Source organism: Aythya fuligula, chromosome 19 (genome assembly GCF_009819795.1).
Source record: "Aythya fuligula isolate bAytFul2 chromosome 19, bAytFul2.pri, whole genome shotgun sequence".
Taxonomy (NCBI): Eukaryota; Metazoa; Chordata; class Aves; order Anseriformes; family Anatidae; genus Aythya; species Aythya fuligula.
Window position 1 is genome coordinate 2,494,650 of NC_045577.1, and position 27,661 is coordinate 2,522,310.

General features: G+C 33.7%; 1 protein-coding gene across 1 annotated transcript; it reads left to right on the forward strand.

The window, feature by feature from the left end:
• Positions 1 to 1,140: 1,140 nt before the first annotated feature.
• On the forward strand, positions 1,141 to 27,600 carry C5 (complement C5). The gene is made up of 41 exons (XM_032200324.1): positions 1,141 to 1,205; positions 2,177 to 2,369; positions 3,103 to 3,265; positions 3,869 to 3,939; positions 4,593 to 4,684; positions 6,217 to 6,299; positions 6,584 to 6,674; positions 6,982 to 7,087; positions 7,872 to 7,998; positions 8,310 to 8,425; positions 8,650 to 8,850; positions 9,416 to 9,619; positions 10,106 to 10,315; positions 10,496 to 10,645; positions 11,563 to 11,692; positions 12,028 to 12,093; positions 12,681 to 12,881; positions 13,534 to 13,624; positions 14,069 to 14,145; positions 14,816 to 14,955; positions 15,606 to 15,827; positions 16,419 to 16,479; positions 17,092 to 17,181; positions 17,465 to 17,677; positions 17,826 to 17,901; positions 18,711 to 18,870; positions 19,343 to 19,438; positions 19,702 to 19,873; positions 20,682 to 20,887; positions 21,270 to 21,422; positions 21,793 to 21,855; positions 22,258 to 22,339; positions 23,045 to 23,096; positions 23,833 to 23,935; positions 24,337 to 24,411; positions 24,508 to 24,613; positions 24,807 to 24,893; positions 25,267 to 25,356; positions 26,470 to 26,553; positions 27,068 to 27,206; positions 27,471 to 27,600. Exons 1-41 carry the CDS (start codon positions 1,141 to 1,143, stop codon positions 27,598 to 27,600), a joined length of 5,037 nt encoding a protein of 1,678 aa, XP_032056215.1.
• The last annotated feature ends 61 nt before the right edge of the window (positions 27,601 to 27,661 follow it).

Here is a 27,661-nt window from a genome sequence, read left to right on the forward strand (position 1 = left end):
CGGCAAGTAGAAAAAATAGTAAACCAAATCTGACGAAAGTAAGGAAGACATAACTATTAGAGTTTATAACCAATATAAGTTGAAAAGCATCCAGAATATTGTTAGACCTTTAAAGTGTTTTCCAACATTCTTTACTGGTTACACATTTTTATTTACATATCACCCACATGAACTTTCTTGTTGTTTTGTATTGATAGTTATTTCGACTTTTTTTTTAATAACAATCACTACATTTTATATTTTATTATTATTTTATTTTAATATTAAAATACTTTATTATTTTATACTTTGTTGCTTCCCTTGTAGTTTGTAACTTCAGTTTCTGAAGGCTGTGTTGGTCTTATTGAAATTTTATTTTACATTGATCAGAAATAGTTTTGTAAATAGTTTTCCCGTAAAGGCTGACTCCAATGTTTATTTAAGCTTTAGAAGTCTTACACAACTTTAGTTTAACTTTCTATAATCCTGTTTGCTTAGGTCCTGTGCTTAAATACTAAGTATGCAGAGTTTTTATTAGTTTCTTTTTGCAAATGCTATTTACAGTAGTATATGTGCTGAGTGTATTGTGCCCTAATATTTTCATATTCTAATGTAGGTACTCAAAAAGCTGGCATAATCAGGAATACAAACAGCTAAAAAAAAAAGTTGCAAGGGAAGAGTTAGTTCAAAACAAAACAAAACAAAAATAAAAAGGAAACCTGATCTAAAAATATCAGGACAGTTTGGTCAATATAATTGAAATGCTTTTTTCTTCAGAAGCAAATTTAAAATCATATCATGGATTTAAATAAAAAATATTTTCTGAAGGGCTAGCTGAATCTGATTTTTCATGGTTTTGTTTTGCTTTCTCTAATTTTTTTTTTTGTGGCTGTCTAACAGGGAGAGAATGTTAGGATTGACATATATTAAACTATATGTCAAAATATATTTAAATATATTAAAAAAAAAAAAAAGAAATCCTAAGTTCTTTGTGAGTTAAAGAATTTGGAAGGGGCAATAACATTTTAGTAAAACAAGATCTGCAATTAATTATTAACTGTGGGTGATACGTATTGGTGGTATTTCTGTTCATCTACAGCAGAAGCCAGATAGGGTTGAATCCAGATTTGTTAGCATTGTTGGTGTGTTTTTTGTGATGCTATGGCTATTTTAATATTTTGTTTTCTTTTGTTATTTTCTGGAACAGCTTTTAGTCAAGATAAAACGTAAGTAAAACAAATACAGTATTTACTGGAAATGATACTTTATAATTGACCACAATTTTAAGTGAATAGTTACAGGATTTCAGTAGAGCTGGTGCAGAAGACACTACTCAAGCTGATGTGTCTTCACAAGCAAAATTCTTACTAATGGATGTGGACTAACCTTAGAAAAAGGACTGCCGCTCCTGGAATTACTCAATTTGCTGCCAAAGAAAGAGGTAGAATCAGTCCGTTATGTTCCATAAATTCTGGACATAACGAAAAGATAAATATGCAAAAAAGTTAAGTAAAGTTTGGCGCTTGATACTGTTTCTATAGTGCCTGTAGACATACTATGCTATGGGTTTCATAAAAGCTCTTATTTATAGCAATCGATCTAAGTGCTATTACCATTTCAGAAAAAGGTGCACGTATATTGAATGTGCAGCAGCACTTCACATATATGTATTTACGTTAGGTATATTACATGTTCAGGTATTAAAGCCTGGTTTGTGGTTTTGTGGAATAATGCATACTTCAGTTTATACAGCAATGAGGAAATTAGGGTAATCCTGCAAAAATTTACTCACATTTGTCTTTATTGTAAGTTGCCCGTTCATTTCAATAAGAACGTTGCTGCTGGGAAAACTATACAAATATGCTACTTGAAGTATTACCATTTCAGGTGTTCATTTGGCAAAACAAGTAATCATTTTTGCATAAATACCCTGTCATAGTAGGCACGCTTTTCTGTGTCTGCAGAATCGAATCCATAAATATTGCCTAAGCTGTTATTTGGTTACATTACATTACAGTTTTCATCAAAATGATTCTAACTGGGGCTATGCTGTTTTTAACTACTGTATGAGAATAACTTCACCTGATCTTTAGCTCATTTGCTTTATCAGTGTCTACGTAAATGAGTTAGAAACGGAAGTAAGAAATATGAAAGTATAGTTCCAATACCCTTTGATTATTTCATGTTTCGTATACAGCTATGTCCTTACAGCATCAAAGGTTTTCCGAGTTGGGACATCTGAGAAAGTTGTGGTTCAAGCTTTTGGATATGAGAAGGAATTTGCAGTCAACGTTGCCTTAAGAAGCTTTCCAGATAAGCTTGTTTCTTACTCGTCTGGCCGCATTTCTTTAACTCCAGACAACAAATTCCAAGATGCTGTAACTTTAACTGTAAGGAATTTGGACTTTTATTGTCATGTTTTTATTGTTGCATTTAGTCGTTGGTGTTAGAAAAACAAGATTGTGGTAAGCTTACATTTGCTTAAACTGGGAGGAAAAGCCTCGGGCCCTGACTTGTCAGTTTGCTGCATGTAGTTTATTTCATTTTACTTTGTCTGAAATTGAAAATCTATTGGATAAAATGAGTGTAAAGGAGTGATGTCAAAGCTAAACATAAGATCATACTATTTTAGAAACATTATCTTGTTTGCATAACATTCCAAAAAGAAAAAGGAAGGGATGGAGAAGCGTTCAGTGTGGACAAGACACCTCAAATGAGTGTTCAGAGTAAGCCAAAATGGCAACTGAAACTGAAACTCAAGCTATTTCACCAAACTATCAACCACAACAGCAACGTTGGTGTGGCTGAGATTCACTATGTATATAAATGGAAGTCTGGTAAATTATAATGTCATAACTTCGTAACTTGTGTTTTAGCTTTGCTATTTCAGTTCTTGAAATAAATACAAGATTGAAAATACTTCTTTGTAGTTTAATATTTCAGACTGTTATCAATGATGTAAGCAAGAATAACCCCTTTCCGTGGGTGTTGATGTTTTTGTTTAATAATAATTAACAACAGAATATTAATTGCTATTCAGAACTTATCCTCAACAAGAAATGCTGTAGAAAAAATACTTGAAAAATACTCTAATATTCTTTAACAGTATCTCATCTCCCCCAGCTTCAACCAGCAGATTTAGCAAGGACAGAGGATTCAGTCAAGTATGTGTATTTGGAAGCTGTTTCCCCACATTTTACCAGATTGAAAAAAATTCCTGTTTCCTATGAGAATGGCTTTCTTTTTATTCACACAGACAAACCAGTTTATACTCCCGATCAGTCAGGTAAATAATGTTTATTTCTCTTAGTTTTCACTTAGTTTTTACGAGCTGATGATATTGACAGGGAATGAGGATTTAAATGTACTTTAAGCTCTTGTTCATAGTGAGTTATCATCAGTCACTATTTATTTTCTTAATCATCAAAAGAAAATTTTGAAATATTTGATCATACTGTAGAAATTAATCATTTCTCCCGGTATCTTCTCCTCTGAGTCCCTGCCCTCTACACCTTACATGATTAATCTGTGGCACAAACAGTGGAGAAATTGTACAGGGAATATGTATTAAAAAATTGTCAAGAAATAGTGATGACTGAATCATTGGTTTTGTGTAGGTTGAGCTGATTTACTACAGAAGTGATATATTGGTATTTTGATGGTAAAAAATAGTCTCACATTGTGATTTGAGTGCAAAAAAAAAAGATAAAAAAGTGTTGGTGCTGGATCTGTTGTTGGTAGCATGAATAAATATTGTTTGGATAGCATACTGACAAAAGCTCAAAGTCATTCTATAAGTACTAAAGAAATTAGTAGAGAAAAAGGTTGTTTTTGTTTTTTAATATTGATAACAGTATGACTTTGAGATCTATTGTAATGTTTCTTACAGTGAAAGTCAGAGTTTACTCTCTCAATGAAGATCTGCAGCCAGCTCGGCGAGAAACTGTCCTAACTTTTGTGGTATGTTGTTACTGAATTTAATTTTAATATTTTGTGGGTCACAAAAGCAATAAACCTCGTTACACAGTAAATCAGCATTGCAATGGATATATAATAACATTGTCAGATAAATATTTTTGCAATAATAAAACTGTTAGATAAATATTTTTGCAGGTAGCCAGACATCTTTTAAAAGATCTAAAACAGGCTGCACACTTAGATCTTTTTAGGTCCTTGATGTGAAGTTGTTACAGAATGGAAAAAGAAAAACTGTGTTTTATCCTTAATATCTAGGGAAAGGATTTGTGAGAAAATTTTGATAATATATTATTTTCATATTGTTCTTTACTTCTTTTAAGATAGAAAAAAAAATCAGTAGCTCCTGTGCTATGTTTTTTTTTAGCCATAACAATAGTTCTTGTTATTACAGTAACCTAGCAATATTAAGTATTGTGAAGTAACAACTTTTAATTGTTGGAAACTCAGTAAAATGTTTTATCAGAATTTCAGAACCTGAATTTCTTTTAAAAAAGTTTGCATTTTGGTGCTATGAAATTGGCAAAAAGTCTTAGAAGCATACATTGTGGGCAGGGTCCCACTAAAATCCCTAAGTGAAGATTTTTCTTTCAGTAAGACTGATCTAACTGCTGGTTCTTTACTGTTATTTTTCAAAGGATCCCGATGGAGTAAAAGTGGATATCATAGAAGAAAAAGACTTTACTGGAATAGTTTCTTTTCCTGACTTCAAAATTCCTCCTAATCCTAAGTAGGTATAATTAATGCTCGTTGAGAATTATTAGCATAATACTGCCTTTTCTTTTTTTAGCATAACACTGCCTGTATTTCCAAACATATGGAATATCCTCACTGTAATGAGAGAAAGTGAGGAGATGCAGTAAGTGAAAATACTGGTGATAAAACTGAGATAAGAGAGCAGTTGGTGGTGGGTTCGTCATGCTCAATTTAAAAATAAAATACAATTAAATTTTCTATTGTAGAAATAGAAATACTGTCAAAAACATATAGATTTCAATGAAGGAAAGTGTATTTTATACATATACTCATACAAAACAACAATATTTTTCCCGTAACACCAACATACAGTATATGTGCCTCTACAGTTCTCCCTTTAGTCTTGAGAGGGTGCTGAAGATACACTGAGTTGGCAGAAGGATGCTTAGCAGGCACTTGAAAATATGTTTTCTGTCAAATTTACTGTACCTTAGTGGAGGGCTACAAAGATTATCAGAGAGCTGGAGCACCCCTCCTATGGAGAAAGGCTGAGAGAGGTTTGTTTGTTATAGCCTAGAGAAGGGAGGACTCAGGAGCCTTCTAATACATAAAACTGGCCTACAAGAAAGATGGGAAGAGGCTCTTTACCAGCACCTAGTGATAGGATAGGAAGTAACAGTTTTAAACTGAAAGGGAGTAGATTTAGATTAAAAGAAATTCTTTATTGTAAGATGGGTTAGATACTGGAATAGGTTGCCCAGAGAAGTTGTGGATGCCCTGGAAGCATTCATGGTCAAGCTGAATGGGACCTTAAGCAACCTGCTCTAGTGAAGGTGTTCCCTGCCCATGGCAGGGGGGTTGGAACAAATGATGTTAAAAAGTCCCTTCCAACTCGAGCCTTCGTATGATCACAGAATCACAGAATCACAGAATTTCCTAGGTTGGAAGAGACCTCAAGGTCATCGAGTCCAACCTCCAACCTAACGCTAACAGCCCTCCACTAAACCATATCCCTAAAACAGGAAGACAAATGCAGTTAAATATGATTTGCACCCAGACGTTTTGTGGGCTTAAGCAATTTGAAATGAAGCAAATGCCTTTTGAGTGCTTCTAGTTGCAGGAAAAAATCATCCAGGTTATGGTAAATCAGATAGGTGATGCACAGTAATCCTGCTGACTACACTGAAACAGAGCTGGAGAGCCACAAACAGGCAGTTGTCTAATCTAAGGAGTGATAATTGGCAAGTGGAAGATGGCAGCAAATAGTGCTTTAATGACTCCAGTTACATTTGCAGTCTTCCAAATATGTCTCTGCTTGTTGTAACTGTATGACAAAAAATTCTGACAGTAGTCAGAACATAAATAATGGTATATTCTTTTCAAATATGTATCAATCCTTCAAAATAAGTTTCAAGTAATTTTATTCAAAATATCAGAGTAGCTGAATCTTCTCAAAGAGGTATCATACACGTGCAAAAAACTCAGTGCCTGACTTTTCTAATTATTAATATTTTCACTTTTAACAATAATTTTCATTTTAAAAAATAACGATTGTTGTTATTGTAGGTATGGAATTTGGAAGATTGAAGCCAAGTACAAAAAGGATTTCATAACCTCTGCTGTTGCAAAATTTGAAGTTAAGGAATATGGTAAGGTGTTCATGTACACGTGAATCTTCATTTTACATGCCTCTTTTGCATGAAATTCATGTAGGGCAGCTATACAACACAGAGGAACAAAACACAGAAATGCTTGAAGTAACATTGGCCTGCTTAATACAGCAATGGGATGCAGTATAGTGCCAAGTGGCAATATCAGTTCAAGCTAATGTCTCATATCAGTATAAGATATATGATGACATATTTCTAAGTATCTGTGGTTTGATGTTTAAAAACGCATCAAAGTGGCTTCATTTTCTACTCATTTTTTTCAGCGCTGCCAAGCTTTTCCATCGTCATACAGCCAGAACGTAACTTTATTAGTTCTGATAAATTTGAGAACTTCAGGATTGCTGTGAAAGCTAGGTAAGGAAATTAGGCTTTGATTTCTAGATGTGTGCCGCATCTTTACCTTAAGAATGATTGTCCTGTGTTGAGAAGCTTCCTCTTTCTCAAGGAGCCCTATCATCACAATCATTTCTGCTACATGAGAGAGCTAGGTGAACCTTTTTAAAATTCTCACAGAGTGATTATTTTTCAACAGAAGTGTTTGTAAAGCTACATAGGCATTTGTTTTCTATTTCTTGCTTAGGAAATGACTCTCCTCAAAAATGAATGCTTTGTTGCAGCCATTACAATCTTAAAAACATTTCTATCATTGTTTTATTCTCAGCTATTTTTATAATAAAAGGCTTCCAAGTGCTGATGTTTTTCTTCGTTTTGGAATAATTGAAGGAACTGGAAAAAGAATGATGCCTCGTGCAATGCATGTAACTAGGGTAAGAAAAAACAAGCCTAAATTGCTTAGTTCAGGACTGATCTAATTCCATTTAAGTTGGGGAGAATATCTTCCAACTCCATTTGCATCGACAGCTATTGAGTGTCAACTTTACCTTTGTAATCCTGTCACCGGGGACATAGAAAATTACTTTATAATGAAACTCAGAGGCAGCATCTCAGACAGAATGGAACTTCAGTCTCATTCAGTTGCTTCCTTGAGTAAACTGCATTTGAAGTTTCTGTGAAACAACATTTTTGTTATCTATTTATAGAATAAACAAAAAGAAATCAAACATAGGATCAATGTAATAATACCAAATCAGGATTGGAGACAGACAAATCAAAATTCTATCAATGTATTATGGGGAGACTGTTCTCCACCAGTTCCCCTTCCCTTACCTAGTCAGGTCTTTTTGTTTTATTCATTGCAGAATGATAAAAGACATTATTTTCCCTGAATGAGCAGGGATATATCTGTGTTATTCGTAGAATCATAGAATGGTTTGGGTCGGAAGGGACCTTAAAGATCATCTAGGAATCACCTACCTCTTGTTTGGTCTGCATGCAGACTTCATAGCATGTACTATGGGTTGATTAATTGCTAATAATTATATAGGTAAAAAAGAATTCTTAATCATGAAATTCTACATTAAAATGTCTCCATCTTTGATTTCCCCTAAAACAGACAGAGCAGAAACGTGCTGAAAAGAATTTACTCATAGTTTACCATATATTATTTCTAAGTTATTGACTGTAAAGGAATACTTTTTATTTAATTTCCAGCTTGAAAATGGTGTTGCTGAAATCAGTTTTAACAGTAAGAAAGAAGTGAGTTATTTAGGATTTCAAAGTCTAGAAGAATTGGATGGGTCATATTTATATATTGCAGCATCAGTGATGGAATCTACGGGTAAGTTGCTTTCAAGTGATTTCTTCAAACACATCTGCAAATGTAAACAGAACAAAAAAAAATTATACGGCTAACTTTGTTAGTATCAGACTTTCTTTGGTACTCAGCAATCCTTCAGCCAGAAGCTTATAAAGAACAGCCTGTCCACCAGTGTAAAAATGGGGTTAAACTTTTTTTTTATTGCTATTTGTTTTCACAGTGCTAAGTGTTTAATTTTTAGGTAAAAGGACTTCACCATCAGAGACAGATTGTGCTGCCCTTTGAAGGCATGTGCCCTAGGATGTGCTTATTAAAAGCGGCATATTTTTTAGGTGGCCTCAGTGGTGAAGTAGAATATACTGGAGTCAGATACGTTGTATCTCCTTACAAATTGAACTTGATTGCTACTCCTCTCTTTGTAAAGCCTGGACTTCCATTTTTCATAAAGGTTAGTTAAAAGAAGTATTGTTGCACGTTACAACGTAAAATCCATAACGCAGAAGCCTTACTGTTTTGTTAATATCTGTAGGTCTTAACACACTTTTCATTTCCTTTGACTGTTTACTTTTTTTTCTCTTTTTTTTTTCATTTCCTACTGTAGAAGGTTAGCAGCTTGTTTTCTGCTTGAAAAATGTTGTTCATATAAGAAATGTTATCTCTTCTAATGAATAGGTGCAGGTGAAAGATACAGTAGATCACTTTGTTGGAAACATCCCTGTAACTCTCACTGCAAAATCATTCACTGAACAAATGGATGAGACTGAGTTGATATCAGAGGGTTCAGAATCTGGGAGAAGACAAACAAGCATCAATGATGGAACTGCTTTATTTGTTATTAATATCCCATCTGATAGCACGCTACTGGAGTTTCAAGTGAGTTAAATTCTCCCATTAACTTATTTCTTAGAAGATTTAATTCTGTACTTTTGCCAGTGTACAGCACCTGTGGTAAGACTTTGCTCTTAAAAGTTAGTAGTTTATAAACTTCGAGACTGTTCCCAACAATCAGTTATGAAACATAAGTGCTATAATGAAACATTACTTCTATATTAAATTGTATTTGCATGTATTCTGAAACAAAATATCCCAATTTGTCATATATTTATTTAATAATAGTTGTTAAATAAAACATCTGAATGAATTACGGGAGAACAAATCTCTGAGAGTGATTCTCCTGTTAGATAGGAAGACGGATTATTGACCTTTTCTGATCTACTTTTTTATGGACATGCTTCTATACCGCCATTTTAATTTGATTTGGTATTTATTTTTTTTTTATTAAAGAAAACAGGGAGGTCTTGAGTTGGCTTATTTTATTACCGTGATTGTTTATTTTCTGAAGTGTAACTTCATACTTAAACTATTCAGAAGTCAGGACATGCAGCTTTTGTTTCCTCCTTTGCTACAAAAATTTTTGGACATGTTATTATCTTTACAGATAAAAACTGTTGATCCACATCTTTCAGATGAAAACCAAGCAACCAAAACCTATGAGGCAAGAGCTTATTCATCATTAAGTCGGAGTTATCTATACATTGACTGGGCTTCAAACCACAAAATACTTCAAGTAGGGGATTTCATCAATATTAATGTATATCCACATAGTCGGTATATTCATAAAATACATCACTACAGCTATTTGGTAAGTAACTGATGTTTCCACATGAAATCTTGAATTGAGATATGATCCTTAATGAAGAACATCAGCAGTCAGGATCTGTCACCAACGCAGAATGCGTGCTGCTCAGAAAACTGTTCAGAACATGTACTCTGCCTTTGCCTATAAAATGTGTCCGTTCTATAGTTATAATTTGTTACCAGTCGCATGTTTAAATCATATATTAAGGCTGTATTGTTTTGAATTCTCACCCAATGTAGACTGGAGTTAAGAAGTAGTGCCAATCTGAGAGGTGTTTCAGGAGCTGAATCATCTAAGGAAGACAAAGATGCACAGAGACAGCAGTTCTTTTTACAGGGAGGGAGCTACCCTCCCTCGAACTAGACACACCAGTCCCAAATGCATTTCTGTGTGTGGTGGATTATATCTAAATGCAAAATAACTTTTACATGTGTGAGACATGTAATTTAAAATTTGACTTCTTTATTCTCCATCATCTTTCTACTATAGATCATGTCAAAAGGGAAGATAGTAAGCTTTGGAACTCAGAAAAGAATTAAAGATTTGGAATATGAACACCTAAGTTTTCAGATAACCCAAGAAATGGTTCCTTCAGCACGTCTTATTGTTTACTACATCGTCATGGGAGAAGAAACTGCTGAGTTAGTAGCTGATTCAGTCTGGCTGAACGTGGAACAGAAGTGTGGGAATAGTCTTGATGTGAGTAGTAAAATAGTCACTGAAATTTGTGGGTGTGCGTTCATTTTATGGTCGGGTTTTAACTTGGTATTACACAAGTTCTTTAACAGTTCCTTAACATAATAAAGTGTCCGCCTCCAGATGCATTTATTTTGGATCAATGTACTTAAAAAACAACTAACATTTGTTTTTGATTTGTAGATTAAGGTGCTACCAAGCAAAAAGACACACAGACCAGCAGAAGTCTTATCGCTTTACATGAAAACACAGTTCAGTTCCTTTGTTGCTTTGTCATCTATTGACAAGGCAGTATATGGAGTTATTGGAAGAGGAAGGAGAGCAATGGAAAAAGTTAAGTCGTAGCCAAAAAAGAAAAATAAGTTGCTGTTTGTTTCAGATTCACACTCAGATCGCTGTCACAGTTTTTGCCTTCAATAAACTTGAATGTACACAGAAGAGCAATTCAACACAAAATAAAATGCGTGGGTTCTAAATTATAAAAATAATTCATTTACTATGTTTTGATTTCCAGTAAAAATAAATGGTGGTTTTAAAGCCCAATCTGAAGTGTCTCAACAGAAATCTTCAGACTTGGACAAAAATAGGCTGCAATGTGAGAGAGCTCTGTGGTCTGAGAGGCATAGAGACTACATTCTCCCTTATTCTTCCTAAAATCTTTTTAGGTTCTGTTTTTTTAGGGCATACTGTTAGAATAATATGGCAGATGCTATTATGTTCGTTGGATTATAGAGGTTTTCAATCCTTATAGAATTCTAGATATGTGTGTATGTAAGTAAACATGCGTATCATCTGTCACTGAGATAATTCCATTCCTGTGATAAAACATGGCAGTTCTTTAATACCTCAGAACAGTTAGATACAAGATAGGTAGAAGATGAACAGGAGAATACTTTTGCACCAACCTTGAATTATTTGATCTGTTTTCTAGTACTGTTGAATGCTGGGTAAAAATACTTCATTTGGTTTTCAACAAGCTAGATGGAGTATCAGAACTGTTACAAATGTTAGTGAAGCGTTCTGCCTCTGTTCTGAGTAACTTGTTAGCTCAGACGTGCTACAAGAGCATGATTGTGTTGGTTCTGGTGCTTGAATTAGTTCAAATATCGTGAAATGGTACTCTTCAGTGTATTGTGAAGACATCTTCTAGACTAAAGAGGCCTTTCTGCATGTATAATTCTCTTATCTGTCATATGATATATATGATATTCCCCACCTTTTAGTTAGCTGATGATATGCTTATTCCTCAGGTAATGCAAGATTTGGAAAAGAGTGACCTTGGATGTGGTGCTGGAGGAGGACGGAATAACGTTGATGTATTCCGAATGGCTGGGCTTACATTTTTAACTAATGCAAATGCTGATGATTCAAATGAAGCAGGTATATTTCTTAGTTTTAAACGTGAAACTGTGGACTTTCTCTTTTGAAGTTTTCTATTGTGACTCACAGTTATTATATTGGAACCTAATAAAATTAGTAGGGCATGCATATACTAAGAAATACAATTTTGAGGGAGGAAAGCATTGTAGTTTGTGTGTCATTTTCTGTAATTTAAATTATAGATTTTTTTTTATTTTTTATTTTTTGTAATTCATATAATAGATATTATATCTCTACCAAATCTGGAATGTAATTTTTTGGATTGAAGTGGGCTGTGTTATGACCAAGAAACTCCTGTCTTTCATAGTTTTTGTGTTTGTTTTTATTTTTAACAGATGAAACTTGCAATGAAATTGTAAGAACCAAACGGTCTGACTTTGAGGAGCGAATACACAAGGAAGGTGATAAAAAAAATATTTTAAAATATATAATTATGGAAAAGGTCATGTCTATTAGAAATCGAGAATCTGAGGGTTTGCATAGTACTTTTGATTGTTGTTATCCACTTCATGTAGTAGAGAGATGCACAAATATGGAATATGATAATTTAGAGGACCCCATTTATAAAGCTCCTCATCCATATGCTCAGTTTGAAATCTATAAGATTAAGTATCCACTGAAAATATAGCGTATCTGTAAGATTTCTTTTTCCTACTCGGAAAGGACATATTCTGAAAACTCACAGTACTACCATATGGTAGTCTTTCCAAGTGACCACCTGTCAGTGACCAAGCCTGACAGAAGACCTTCTGTCCGTTAGATCTTAGTGTAATAAAACGCCTCTAATTTATATTTTAAATTCAGTATTGTAGTATAAAGTGTGTGTCTCTAACATTTAAACATTTACATGTTTATGCTCAATCTTGAATCTATACCTTCATTGAAATTTTGCAAGTTTTAAAAACACATTTAGTATACAAGTTAAAATGCGTTTGAAAATAAAAACATCATCTCAAGGAAGGGATTTTTGTTGTTGTTATTATTTCAGCATCCAAATATAAACATCCAGCAATTAAAAACTGCTGTATGGCTGGTGTAAAAGCATATCCAGTGAGTGAGACTTGCAGTGATAGAGCTCGGCGAATTCGGAGTAATGAAAAGTGCATTTCAGCATTCAGGGATTGCTGTGAATTTGCCAACAGACTGCGGGAAGAAGAGCCTAATAAGCTGCTAATATTGGCAAGAATGCGTAAGTACAAGAACTTTGACTGTTGTGTGGATATTTTTAATAGATTCTGGATAAATACAGAGGTCATAGCTTTGTTAATCTAGTAACTCTCTCCAATTACCTGAGAGGGTTATTTGAGCAGATACTGTAGTCTCCATATACCTTGGTTGTATACCCCTAAATAGGGGTAGGAGAGCGATTCTTTATTCTGTTAGGACTGTGCTGGAGAGCTGTGTTCTATTCATCCATGTTTAGAACAGGCAGCCATGCAAAATGGAATATTGTTGCCTGTGAAGGTAATGCTAACTTGAATGCTCAACTGGAATCATTTGCCCAGGCCTAAAACAGCCAATGGGTAACACGTCAGCACAGATCAGTGGGAGTGTGAAATCTTCTGTCTCCCATTCTCTCCTTATAATCTCTATTTAACAGGTTTGTTTGTTTGAATGTTGGACAGGTATCCACATTTATAAATAGTTTATTATAAATAAATAAACTTTTGATGAGGTTATTCAGGTATCATTTTTTCTTGTATCAGAACTAACTTGAGGCAAATAGAGTTACAGTAATACAAAAGGAAAATACAATGATTTTCAGGCCTTTGGTGGAAGGCTGTTGGCAAGGGTTTTGTTTGTTTGTTTGTTTGTTTACTTGATTTATGCATCTTCTACAGATTTTGAGGCTATCTTGGAACTGGATGAGGCAGAAGTTCGTAGCTATTTTCCTGAAAGCTGGTTATGGGAAGTTCACCAAGTTTCCTCTAGGTACTACTTTTCTCAAAGAAATTACTAACATTTGACTTACTCATCAGTTTAATAGAAAGTAATGCTAAAATTTTGACATAACCTGAGTAACTAGTCATACCCTAGATGTGTACTAAAATGCAGTTTTATATGAACACATTTCTCCTGTCATGTTGTTCTAAATGCAGGATATACTGTCTGGTGCCACATTGTTGAATCACTTTTCCTTTCACTTTCAACTTTGTTAAACACCAGCTTCTTTCAAGTCAGATAAAAACAAGCTTATTCAAACAAAACCCCTCTGTTCCCTAAGTATGTTCCCATTTCTTGTCCTATCTGAGTCTGTCTTAGATACAGGAGTTGCTCTGGGCAGATAGTTTTTATGTTGATTAGCTGTTGTTAACAAATGGCTAATAATAATGCATGAATGTGTTAAATGTAAAAGAATAACACTTCTAATTGCAGATCAAAGTCTCTGTCTATCACTCTGCCTGATTCACTGACTACCTGGGAAGTGCAAGGTGTTGGCATTTCTGATAAAGGTAGGTACTGCAACCTAACTAGGTTTTAGCCAAACAATTACATAGCGTTTCTGTTTGGATTTTGTAGAGACTCTCATTTTAGTTGCCACATATGTTCTTTAATGTTCATCTTCTGGTTGTTAAAGAGGAAAACATCAAAATTAAAAAAAAAAAAAAAAAGTTTAAAGTTTAAAAAAGTTTAAGGAACAATAATCATTGCCTTTCTTGCTGTGAACATAAAAATGCCAGGGCAAGACAAAAGTCTGTGTAACATAGTATCTTGTATTTGACAGTGGCCCATGATAAATGACGAAGGAAGAATAACATCACAAATAGTCAGTGACTCTTCCTTGGCACAACTGTAGCGTCCAGCTATCAATAGCTAAGGGACTTGAGGAAAGGGAGAAACAGATTTTCCGATAGATATGATAGTCCATACAGAAGGTTTGCTTCTAGCTTTGGGAAGGGGTTGGAGCCCAAAGGACTGCTGTGTCAGCAAGTATGCAAAAGAAATGTATGTGAAAGTGAGTTTGTAAATGAAAACATACATGAGAAGAACAGGAAGCAAGAGCCGGTCATTTTTGAAAAAGCTGGACAAATTCAAAGTACGTTTTGAAAAATGGTAATATATCGATAAAGGTGGCAAGGATGTGGTTTATCAGAAGGGTGTTTTTGTGTTTGATTTTCTTAGGTATATGTGTTACTGCACCATTGGAAGTGCAAGTTGTAAAAGACATCTTCCTTAATGTTTATGTTCCTTATTCTGTGGTGCGAGGAGAACAAATTGAGTTAAAAGGATCAGTTTATAACCACAGACCTTCTTCAATTAAGGTAATTTGTGGCCTTCATGAGTTCTGTTGAAATAGTGACAAAATAAACTGAATAAGCATTTCCTCTGCTAGTATCTAATATAAACACATCGCGGTATCAGATTTCTCCAACCCTTCAAGAGGTGTTATATATGCTCTGCATAACTATGTAATGATAAAATCCAGTCATTACTCATTTAATTTCCAGCCATTCTGATTACAGTGTTGTCATGCTCTTACATAGAAAATTGCCTCACAGAAGTTCAAATCCATTTTTCTATTCCAAATGTTAGGATAAAATGTCAAGTAACTAATGGGATTTTTAGAATAACTTGCTCCAGAGATGACAGATTACTTTGTCTAGAGTTTTTACATAAATGGACTATTTTTAATGAAATGCATTTAAACAGAAATACAGAATTATTGAAAAGTATGCAAAGGTATTTTTGGTTCCAGGATGTTGAAAAGGAACATCTGTTAGTGTGTCTCTAATGCAAATAGTAGTAATTCCACAGTTAGTAACACTAATAGCACTTGTTCGTGGTAAACAGAAAACAAGTATTATGGTTTAAAAAAAAAAAAAAGTTCAGTATAGTATTTCAATTGCTTTAATATTTCTCTGGTGCTGTACCTGTCATGGAGGTGAACATTAAAAATCTTTCCACTTTTCAGTTCTGTGTTAAAATAGCAGTTGGAGATGGAATCTGTTCTTTCGGAGGTTCTGCAACTACTGGAGCAAGGATACAAGGTTGTAATCTTAAGTATCTAGGTGGCAGTTCTTCATCGCCATTTATGTTCAGAATACTGCCTTTGGAATTAGGTCTTCACACTATCAACTTTACACTGCTGACAGACGGAAACAGTGAAACTGTAGTTAAAACATTACGCGTAATGGTAAGAAAAAAATTTAAAATGTTTAGAGTGTTTTTGAATTTCGTATCGATTCAGTCTCAAGAAGTACAAAATATATGAAATCAATATATAAATATTGATTTATTTTAATGTTATCATACTCACAGATATCATGTAGTATCATTGAATTCACTGTATGCACTGCAAAAATACATGACCAAGTATTTGCATATGTACATTTTTAAACTTTGCATATAAAAATTGTCAGGACAATGCATACAGATTTAACATAATAAGCAAGAAGGATATTGTATTCTAAGTCACTTTGTTCAGATTTTCAAGTGCTTAAGCATACTACATTGACAGATACTTTTTTCGGTAATTTTTTACTTTCCAAAGCTTTTATTTAAACCTTTTGTTAAATTTTCTCAAAAATTTTGGGAGATAGACTACTAGCTTAGGTATAGAATAGATGCAGAACAACAATGTTTTTGGTTTACAAAAGTAAAACTCAGCTACACAGAAGGGTGTAGACGGCAAAGATACTAAGGTTTTAAACTGTTGCTTCAGCTAATGTATGTGATTAAACAAAAATATTTTCATTTTCTACTTTTTTCCTCTTAATGATTACAGCCAGAAGGCATTAAAAAAGAACTTCATGCAGGTTTCACTTTGGATCCACAGGGTGTTTATGGTATGAGAATATATGCCTTCATCTTCTTTCTTTATTTTTTCATTTTCTTAATTCACATAGTTATGATGATCAGTTTTTCAATAATGTGAAAAGTTGGTGCTTTTCCTTCTTGACATATTCTTCATATGACACTTTCAAGGATTTCTTGTTCTTTCATTGACAAATCCATCTCAGAATAGCTAGTCTTTCAAAAAAAAAAAAAAAGTGTTTTTTTTTCTTAAAGTAACATTTTTATCTTTTAAAATAATATAATACTAAGCTTTTCTCAGTGTGCTTGAAAATTGATTAGCATTTGCTTTAGTAATGAAAGTAGCATATTTTCTCCTTTAACCAGAGGTGACTCTGAAAAAAGAAAAATTAGGTCAAGATTAGATCTTCTCTTAACACTAATGTCAAAAGAAAGATTAATGTGTTTGCATCTGTAATTTTTCAACAGTCAATATTGTTTGTATGTACATTTGGGGATAGTTGTAGTTTTCATGTTGTTTCTTTTGTTGTTGTTGCTGACTTCTCAATAGTTGAAATCTTTAAATGTCTATTACATCTAAATCCTCTATTGAATTAGATTTTGCAGTATATTATATATTCAATATTGAACCTTTTCAATTATAGGTGCAGTCAAGAGACGCCAAGAATTTCGTTATAAAATACCACTAAATCTGGTCCCTAAAACAAAAATTGAGAGAAGTGTCAGTGTAAAAGGTAAATTGAACTAAAGATTTTAGTCTATTACTCTTAGTACATATGTAGTGTCTCTATATATGTTCTGTGTATTTTTGTTCTGTGTTACGTCCTTTGTTTACATTTGCCTGAGTTTATTCCTAGCTTCTTCTTTTCAGTAAAGTCTTTGTAGATCACCTTTTTATGTAAAATTTTAAATACCTCATATAGAATAATTGCTTACATGTATAAGTATCAGATTCTGCCCTTGGATTCACTTCCATTATCATTCTTTTAATTTTCTATTTTTTTTTAATTTCCACAGGACATCTTATGGGTGAAGTGATTGCCACAGTCCTTAATCCTAGTGGTCTTAGTATTCTTACTAGTCTTCCAAAGGGCAGCGCAGAGGCAGAGCTCATGAGTATTGCCCCTCTTTTTTATGTGTTTCACTACTTGGAAGCATCAGATAACTGGCAAATACTGGGTTCCAAAACCTTAACTTCCAGAACTGAAATGAGGAGGAAGATGAAAGAAGGTAGAAAAATAAAGCTGTTTCTCTTGCTTCAGAGCTGTAGAAGTGCATAAATTTTGCTGAATAAGAAAGATTGTGTATCTGAGTAAGCAAACACAATTTTAATATAAATCTCTTCTCATAACTTTCTTTCTCCCTAATATTCCCTTAGGAATTGTAAGTGTTTTGTCATTCAGAAATGCTGACTTCTCATATAGCATGTGGAAGAATGGGCAAGCTAGCACATGGTAAGTTAAAAAAATCTTTTGATTAGTATGAACGGGAAAAGCTTCATTCAGCCCTTTGCTTTCATATAGGACAAGTGAGCTTAATGGTAGATTTAAATGATGCTTATAGCTCTGAATACTATCTTTTCATTTCTTGTTTTCTTGTGATATATATTTTTTGTGTGTCCGTAGTTCACACCATTACAAGCAAGTTGGACCTCGGGGTCCATACATACCTGACATACCTGAGATAGTTTCTAACTCTTCTTTGGGCTTGGAATTTTACCAAAAGACTATGTAGAGCTTGGTTTCCTGCTCAAGCAAAGGTTGCACTCCAAGTCTGAAGAAGGAAAGCTAGGTACAGGGAGGGGCAAAGGAAAAAAGGTGATACCCCTTATTCACAGAAATATGATACTTAAAAGATATCAAACAAAAGGGGGTAATACTGTCTATGGAAAATAGAGTCTACCATTGCGAATTAGGCAAAATACATAGTCACTGTCTTTCCTTTCATGACAGCAAATGCAACTGGCTTATAGAAAGAAAGAAGTAAGATGCTTCCTTAAGTTCTGATGAAATAAAAAAATATTTTGGACATGTATAGAGTAATGAGTTTATATTCTGAACCATGGGATTTGGTCCTAGTTATAAAATTATTTATGGCTAATTATTGCCTGTTTGTTAAAAATTAAAATTCATTTGCTATATTCTTTGAACTGAGTGAGTGGATAGCATACCTAAAACATAAATAATGCAGATTTTTCTAATCTCTAACAATGTGATAGTATCTAATAATCAAACAAATACAATCTGTTTGATTTCTTTGGCAGGTTGACAGCTTTTGCTTTAAGAATTCTTGGACAAGTTAATCAATATATAGATCTTGATCAAATTTCTGTTTGTAATTCACTTCTGTGGTTGATTGATAACTGTCAAATGCCAGATGGGTCATTCACTGAATTTTCAGATTATCAACCAGTGAAACTACAGGTATGAAAACCAAACATTTTGTGTGTGTACGTACAATAAAAGATAAAGACGCAGGAGGTGCAAGATATTTACGGCTGCATTTCAACCAGAAAATCTAGTCAAAACAATTTTGCTAAATTTGTCTCTTTCTGAACTCATTTAAAGAAAGCACAGTATTAAAACTTTTCTGTCTTGCCAGTAAAAGTAGCTGTGTGACACTCCTTAATATTTAGAAAGAAAAAAAATGTAGGTTGATTTTTACAATTTAATAGCCCAGCTTTGTAGTAACTTTTTATATTTTGGTCTTTTTTTTTTTCTTTTTTCTTTCAATAACCTATTGCATTCAAAAGAGTTGATGTATATTCAGGTAAGACCAAATTATTATTTCTTACCAGAATTTCTACTTGTTTCCTTGCATAAACTGTAAAAAGTTATATTTATCTAAATTAACTCTTATTTCCATTTATTTATGTGATTATATTTGATTTTATAGGGTACATTACCTAGAGAAGCTAAAGAAAAATCTTTGTATCTCACAGCATTTTCTATTATCGGAATTGAAAAGTCAATGAAGATATGTCCTACTCAGGTAAATACTGTTTTTATTTCTGCCAGCAGTCGTATGCTGGGATTCTAATCTCTTGCATCTTCTTTAACATTTGTTCAAAGAAATCAACACTTTTTTTTTTTTTTAGATTTAGTTGCTTTCAAAATCAGTAAAAGAACAACAAAATTATGGATCAGTTTGTTTTAAGATATATTGTAGAAAATACTATATATCTCTATATTATCTTTTTTGTGTTTCTTTAAAAATATGTCTATTACTAAGCTGTAGTCTGTTCATCTTTTCAGAAAATCCATGATGCTAAAAATAAGGCAGGAGATTATTTAATGAAAAATGCAGAGTCTGCACAAAGCCCCTTTACTATGGCAATAATTTCATATGCGTTAGCTCTTGTGGATTTGAACCATCAGTCTGCACGATTGTTGTTCTCTGCGCTGAAGAAGGAGGCATCTGTCATAGGTATTGCTTATTAAGTTCTCTCAAAGTATGTATTGTGGTTGTTTCTCAGGTGGATTGTTCTTTCCTTTTTAAAAAAAGTCTCTAATGGGCTTCTACTTGGATCATGATTTTCAATGGTGCTTGCTCTGGCATATATGAATTTTTGGTCTTGTGTTACCTAGTATTTTTGCAAGGTTTTATCCTGCTTTTGGCTTTTCAGCAGTGCAATTTCATAAGCAGTGTGCAAGTTGGTTAGACATTTGTCATTCCTCAGCGTATCACAATGTTTGTTCTGTCTGCTTTCTTTTTATGCAAGTGTCCATAGGGGGTTACTTTTGTCTGCCTGCTCATCCTTGTGATGTGACTACATTCTTCTTTACCTCAGACTGGAGTTTCTCACAGTATCTGCCAGCACCCTCACTTTTGCTTTTGAGGGGGTTTCCTCTTAATTTCTCACTGGCTGATGAGGGACTTTGTAATCTCTCGCAAATGCTGTTTATTTTTAGTGCTTTTTGTTAAAGGCAAGAGACTCAGTCTGTTCTCCTAGAATAGAAAAGTTTTGCCCTGCATGTAGAAATTGACATTAAAAAAAAAGAAAAAAGTCAGTATTCTATTTATCTGGCCACTCTGTCACTGTTCAGGACCAGTAATTATTTGGATGTGATTCAGATGCTTTGCGTCAGGTCTGTTTATCATCAGTTTCTAGAATAAATGTCAGATTTATAAACATAAAAGCATATCTTCATCTCCTATTAAATGTAGAGAGAATTCCTCCTTTTCTCCTTGACCTGAGTAGGCAACCTGAAACCTGGCTTTTGTATTTTTGTAGGCGAGCCTCCTATTTATCGTTTTTGGAAAGATAGTTTAAAAATATCAGACCACCCCGCTCCCAATTCTGTTACCGCACAAATGGTTGAAACTACAGCATATGCATTGCTTACTGCACTGCTAAGAGGGGACAAGAACTATGCTAATCCAATCATCAAATGGTTGTCTGAAGAGCAAAGGTATGGTGGAGGATTTTATTCAACTCAGGTGAGCTTTAAAATACTTTGTTCCCATTCCTCAAATACCAAAATCTAAGAAGTCTTATGAGGGTAATATCATTAGATGACACCTTTGACAATTTCAGCATCCTTTCTGTGGTACTAGTATCAAATTGCTCTGATACTATGATTTTCTTTCTTTCTGGGAATTATGACTTCTTTTTCAGAAATGCATAATAAATAGAAATTTGCAAGCTGGTAAATATCTTACAAGTGTGTTAAGTGTATTGCTGAGATGCTGCTAAGCTGTTTATCTGGTAATGGTTACTGTTATGTGTCATCCCATTTAGGTAGCAGAAAATGAATTACTTTGTAAACAATGTTTACTTTTTAATTTTAGAAAGTAAATCTTTATAATTGATTTCTGACAGGACACTATTAATGCTCTTGAGGCCTTGACTGAATATTCCCTTCTTGTCAAACGGCTTAATTTGGACATGAGTGTTAAGGTAGCATACAAAAATTATGGAGATCTTCATCTATTTAAACTGACAGAAGAAAATTTTGTGGGAAGAACTTTGACAGTGAGTGAATGGCTTCTCTTTTGAAAAGTTAAAGCAAAATTCCCAGTAACCTGTTAAATAGTTCTTTAACTTTTGAAATCTGTACTAAACTAGCTTTTTCTTTTAATAAAATGGTATTAAAATGACATAGCAAATGTTTAAGAAATTTGCTTATCTGCTACATTTAATCATTTTTTAATATGTAATTCATTTAAATTTAGCATTTCTGCTTGCTTCTATGATTTTTTTGTAGAAGCTGTTTGTAGCCTTAATTGTATTTAAGACGTAGGAAAGACAAGTAGATCAGATCTGAATTACGTTCTTGTTAGCATAGTCATTATTATTTTTCTTATTACCTTATAACTATTTATATTTAACATCAATCCTTTAGGTACCTTTGGAAGACGACATATATGTAAGCACTGGCAGCAGCACTGGCATAGCTACAGTAAATGTAAGTATAGAACCTTTTTTTTTTTTTAGTAGTGTCTCTGGTTTGTTAATGTGAACATTGAAAAAGAAAGTGATTTTTTCATAAAGTATTCCAAAAATGTATAGGTATACACAGGTATTCTAAAATGTAAATATTCTAATGTAGTAGTGTCTATGTTCATAAAAATAATCAGGATAATTTCTAGTCTTTGAAATACAATCAGCAAGAGTGGTGTAGTTTTGCTCAAGAATTTTATGTCTCATCAAAACTAAGCATGCTAAGCATGCTGTTTGTTTTTACTTGTATTGTATTCCTCTAACTCCAAATTCTGAATTTTCACTTTTTTTTTTTTTTTTTTTTTTTTGCCATATTTGAGGATTGTTTACTGTTTTTATTTTGTCTAATTTATTTGTATGTTTGTAGGTGAGGACAGTATACAACCTAATCGGTACTTCTGAAGAGTCATGTAACTTTGAATTGAAGATTGTTCCAAAGCGAGATGATGGTAAAGAGTTAATCTGGTTTTAAACATTAGTACCCGGATCACTGCAGGGAAAAAAAAAAAAAAAAAAAAAAAAAAAGGAAAGCTTATTTAACAATGTGCTTTTTATTAAGAATGAAACTAAAAAAATCTTACTTTTTTTCAGTGGAATGCAAAACTGGAAAAGAAATTGCTAGAAGCCTTCTTAGCCCTTCTTGAAACTATTGTCTTGTTGTGAATAGAATTAGTCTTTAATGTATTTCTGTTAGTTGCATTTTTACTCATTTATGGAAGTGTTACTACAATTGGGGCAGTGAGGAATACAAAATTCTAGCAGAAGAAAGAAATATAGTAGGACTAGGAGGGTGGTTTGGGGTTCTACAAGGTAAGAAAAAGTTCTTAGAAGGTAAGTTCTACAAAGTACTGAAAGTTGTAGTCCAGTTACAACAGGGTGTACAAACGCATTTTGAGCTTATGCCATGAAGTAGTTTTAATAACATAAGTGTGTGATAAATAATACTAAGCATTAGAGCTGACATTTCACCTGAATTATAAAAGACTTTAGTGTTGTTTGTAGCTACATGTACATAATGAGTTCCTAGGAAAAATTGCTACCAAAATTATTTTAAAAATTCTCTTTCAATTATGAAAACGCTTTACAAGAATTTTGGGGTTGCTGTTCCTGAGGAGTTTTAAGATCACTTATTTGACTCTACTTGATATGAAAAGGTTACAGAATAGAAGATGGTGGGCCACTTGGGCGCGTAGAGGCTTGTGCAAAGTAAGTACAGCTGGTGGGGTTTTACTTGGGTAGTTTGTCTCAATTACTGTGGAAATAATAACAAGCTTTTACTTTTAAAGGTTTCATTTAAACTTAATGCTGGTTCTAAATGTCCTCAGTTTCCTAAGTTTCAACACTCCTACTTACAAAGGTGGAATTCCCAGCTGATGTATTAAGGAATTGGAGCACTGCAAACGAAATGCACTGTGGCTCTACAGATGCATAATGACAGTACTCTAATAATGTTACAAAGACTTTTTGGTCTTACATTTTTTCTTAGTTATTGTTTTAATATTACATTAGCCGACATTAGCATTATATTCACTTATACATTATCATTATATTCAATTTCTTTTATTTTTTTAAGAGATTGAAATGTTTTTATTTGCTAGTCCTCCCTTATTAATAATTGCATCTGGTCTTTCTGATCTTGTTTTCTTCATTTTTCTTCCCTTTTATGCATGTGTGTAAACAGAATTGGAGATTAAGATTGTTACTTTTTTGGGAGAGTATTTTTTGTTGATTTATATCTGGGTTCTTCGAGAACATAAGTATTAAGAAAAGTTCATATTCATGATATTGACAAAAATCTGAAATGATTCATCTGGAATATTTTGCTTCATTATGATGTTCTAAATGTTGGTAGAATTTTCCTCATGATTTTCTGGGATTACACATTGAAGTTTACTTTCTGTTTCAGTTATGTTTAACTAATTTTATTTTTAATCTGTTTTAGGTACAAGCCCAGCAAGAGAGAGCCACAGTCAGGGTCTGCTCATGCTGTGATGGACATAGGTTTGGTTAGTGGATTGGAAGCAAATATAGAAGACTTAAATACTGTAAGAATTAGAAAAACTTTATTTCTTTTACTGAAGTGTTGCTCTTTTTTGACAGAACTATGATATTTACTGTTCAATTGTAATTGTTGTTCAACATGTCAATATCAGTTAAAGGCAAGCCGAGTTATACTTACAGGATTTAAATAGGATACTAAATGTGGACTCAAGTATCCCTTTAAGGATAATTAGCTTTGCAATTCTTTGTTATTTTCATGCAATGAAGATAAAAAGGATAATTTCCTTAAAAAATAAAAATAGTTTAAACATTATAAGAAGCAACACTGAAATAAGTTTTTTGAATCTCAGAATTATGTAAAAGCTAGTGATAAGTAAACCTTCATGATCATCCAAAAATCTTTAACTGTTGCATAATTTTTTTCTCTGTTTTTTTTTCCCTACAGCTTGCAAGTGGAGTGGATCAATTGATAGCTGATTATGAGATAATAGATGGGCATGTTGTTATTCAGATAGACTCTGTATGTTACCCCTTTCATAACTTTAAGAACAACTTCAACTCTTTGGAATCACTGTTTCCTTTATAGAACTCCTTAATTCATGTGTCTTTCCAATAGGTTCCAGCTGATAGTTTCCTCTGTGTTGGGTTCCGAATAAGTGAGCTTTTCCATGTTGGAATGCGAAATCCTGCTACATTCACTGTATATGAGTATCATGCACCAGGTATGTATTCCATGTCTTCAAATTCATGTGTGTTCTTTTCAAATGTTTATTCCTTCTTGAAGACTACATTTTTCCTTCTGCCACAGCTTTATAATCCTTGTTACTTTAAGCTCAGGTAACTTCTGACTCACAAAGTTTCAGTGCTGACTTGAATTTTCTATATTTATTTATTACAATTTTTTGTATCTTCTAGATAAAAGATGCACTATATTTTATAACCCATATGGAGATGAAAAACTTGTGAGGTTGTGTGAAGGAAATGAATGCAAGTGCATGGAAGGTAAATTTTTTTTAAGATATTTTGCCATTTCATTTGGTGGGAAAATGCAGTTTAATGCTTTGGACAAAAACATATTAACACAAGGAAAAATCCTTGTAAGAACACAGCTGTTGTCCTCTAAAATTGTACATTAAAAAAAATAAATAAATGTGTGCACTATAATCATGGTTGTCCAACTGGATTAAGTTCAGGCAAGTAAGGATACTTTTTCCTTTTTCAGCATTCATTATTCCACCATGCACTCCCATAATTACACTGTTTTTCAGTTACAGCAGATTATTCGAGCAGGTAGAGATCCATCGTGTTTTATCTGAAGACATGCAATGACATTGTCCTAATGCTGTTTTTTTTTTTTTTTCTCCTCTCAATGTAGCTGAGTGTAGTAGAATACAAGAAAGACTGGATCAGTCAATAACTGCTGATATCAGGAGAGAAGCTGCATGCCAGAATGATATTGCATATGGTAGTATTTGAATTGTCTTTACCTATTTCTCATGCTCTTACTCAGTCACTTCTTTACTACTGCTGCAGAACATTTTGTTCCAATTAGATCTTTAATGATCAAAATTCAGCAGGCATACACTGTTTGAAGGTAACATGTCAGAGCAGAGGCGAGTAAGTTCTGCCCATACCCTTTGCTGAACAAAACTCATGTAACAAGGGTTATTGCCCCAGGAAACCTGGTCCGATGAATTCTGCTGTTTTTTCTCTTGGTGTCATTCTAACATGATCATGTAGATTCATGGGCCAAGTCCAGATGCATGACATTAAAAAAAGCTAAGTTCTGGATTCCTGCTCTTGGAGCAAAACAACCTGGTGCAGTGGCATAGGTCTGGGGAAGAGTGGCTGGAAAGTTGCCTAGCAGAAAAGGACCTGGGGGTGCTAGTCAACAACCAACTGAATGTAAGCCAGCAGAAATAGTGTGGCCAGCAGGATTAGGGAAGCTATTGTCCCCTTTTGCGTAGCACCAGTGAGACTGCATCTTGAATGCTGTGTTCAGTTTTGGGCCCCTCTCTAGGAGAAGGATATTGAATTGGTCAAACTTGTGCAGAGAAGAGCAACAAGGCTGTTGCAGCAAGGAGGATGTCAGTTTCTTTTCTCAGGTAACAAGTCATAGTACACGAGGAAGCAGTCTCCTATTGCACCAGGGGAGGTTTAGATTGGATATTAGGTAGAATTTATTCACAGAGAGGGTGGTCAAGCACTGGAATGGACTGCCTATGGAAGTGGTAGAGTCCCCGTCCCTGGAAGTATTGAAGAGACATGGATTTGACACTAAGGAACATGGTTTAGTAATGGAACTTGTTAGGTCTGGCTGACAGTTGGACTTAATGGTCTTGAAGGTTTTTTCCCATCTATATGATTCTATGATTCTGTGTAGCTTTGAGGTCAGGGGAAGTTGCAGGCCATCAGATGAGAACCATACAGTGTATAGCTGTAGCCATGATTTTCCCAGAAGTTAAGGGACATTATATTCTCTACCTGAGCATCTGTAAGGCATTTAGAATATATTGCAGGGAAAAAAAAAAAAAAAAAAAAAGGAATAACAAAAACTTTGTTATGTGTTGTTTTGCAGTTTATAAAGTGAACATCTTGTCTCGTCGTGAAGAAGGTCATTTTGTAAAGTATTCTGCAACTATTCTAGATCTCTATAAAAGAGGTGTGTGTCCTATTTTTAATCCATTTAACTATTTCACTTAGAGCAATATCTGTCTTGTTGAGACCAATGAAGCAGTTGACAAAAAACAAGAATCAAATCTAGTCATTTCATGAAAGTAGAAAACCTTACTCTCAAATACAGCCTTTGAGCATTCTTTTATGCCCTAAGAAAGGCACTGTATAATGTTTTTAAACAGCTTTTCTCTATTATAGCTGTTGTTAACAAACCTAAACTGTAATCAGTTAAACATCTCTTGTGTGACAAAACAAGTTGAACATATTCCACAATCAATTAATACAGTTGTGAGTTGTTTAGATATATTTAACATTCCATTTAATTTAAAAAATCTTCTGCAGGAAACATGTTTTATATTATCAAATTTTCTTGTTTTATAACAAGTGTCAAATGGCTCACTTGAGTATACTGTGCTGTAGAACATGTTAGTGTTTTCTGTTTCATGCACATGTAACTAAAAATTCTCTTTGTGAAATTTTCTAATTCTTGACATATTCAGGGCATGCTTTCGCTGAAAAAAATAATGAAATTACCTTTGTTAAAAAGAAGACCTGTACTGATGTTGAACTGAGCCCAGGAGAGCAGTATTTGATCATGGGCAAAGAAGCCCTAAAGATAAGCATTGGTTACAGTTTCAGGTAAGTAATTTAACATCAGAATGTGCTAATCTTAAAGTATGTTGTCAAGTGGCAAGTGTTTGTATGTAATAATTCTCATGTAATATATAATTTATTTTTAAAGTATCAGTTGACCAATGGTAACCCAGTGTGTTTTCAGATGTGTAAATTTAAAACAGGATTATGAACACAAACCAATCTATTTCATATCGTAATGCTTTTCCTGTTAGGCAATTCCCTCTCCAAATCTTAGGAGCAAATGTGCGTTTTCTGTTGTCTTTTTAGATTCCAGTACCCTTTGGACTCCAGCACTTGGATTGAGTGGTGGCCTTCAAACACAGCATGTACATTTTGTCAGGAGTTTTTAAACAGAATGGAAGATTTTGTTGAAGATCTCATCATCAGTGGCTGTTGATTTATGTGGATAATTTTTTAATTAAAAATACAGATTAAAAAAAAATCACAAAAAAAAAAAA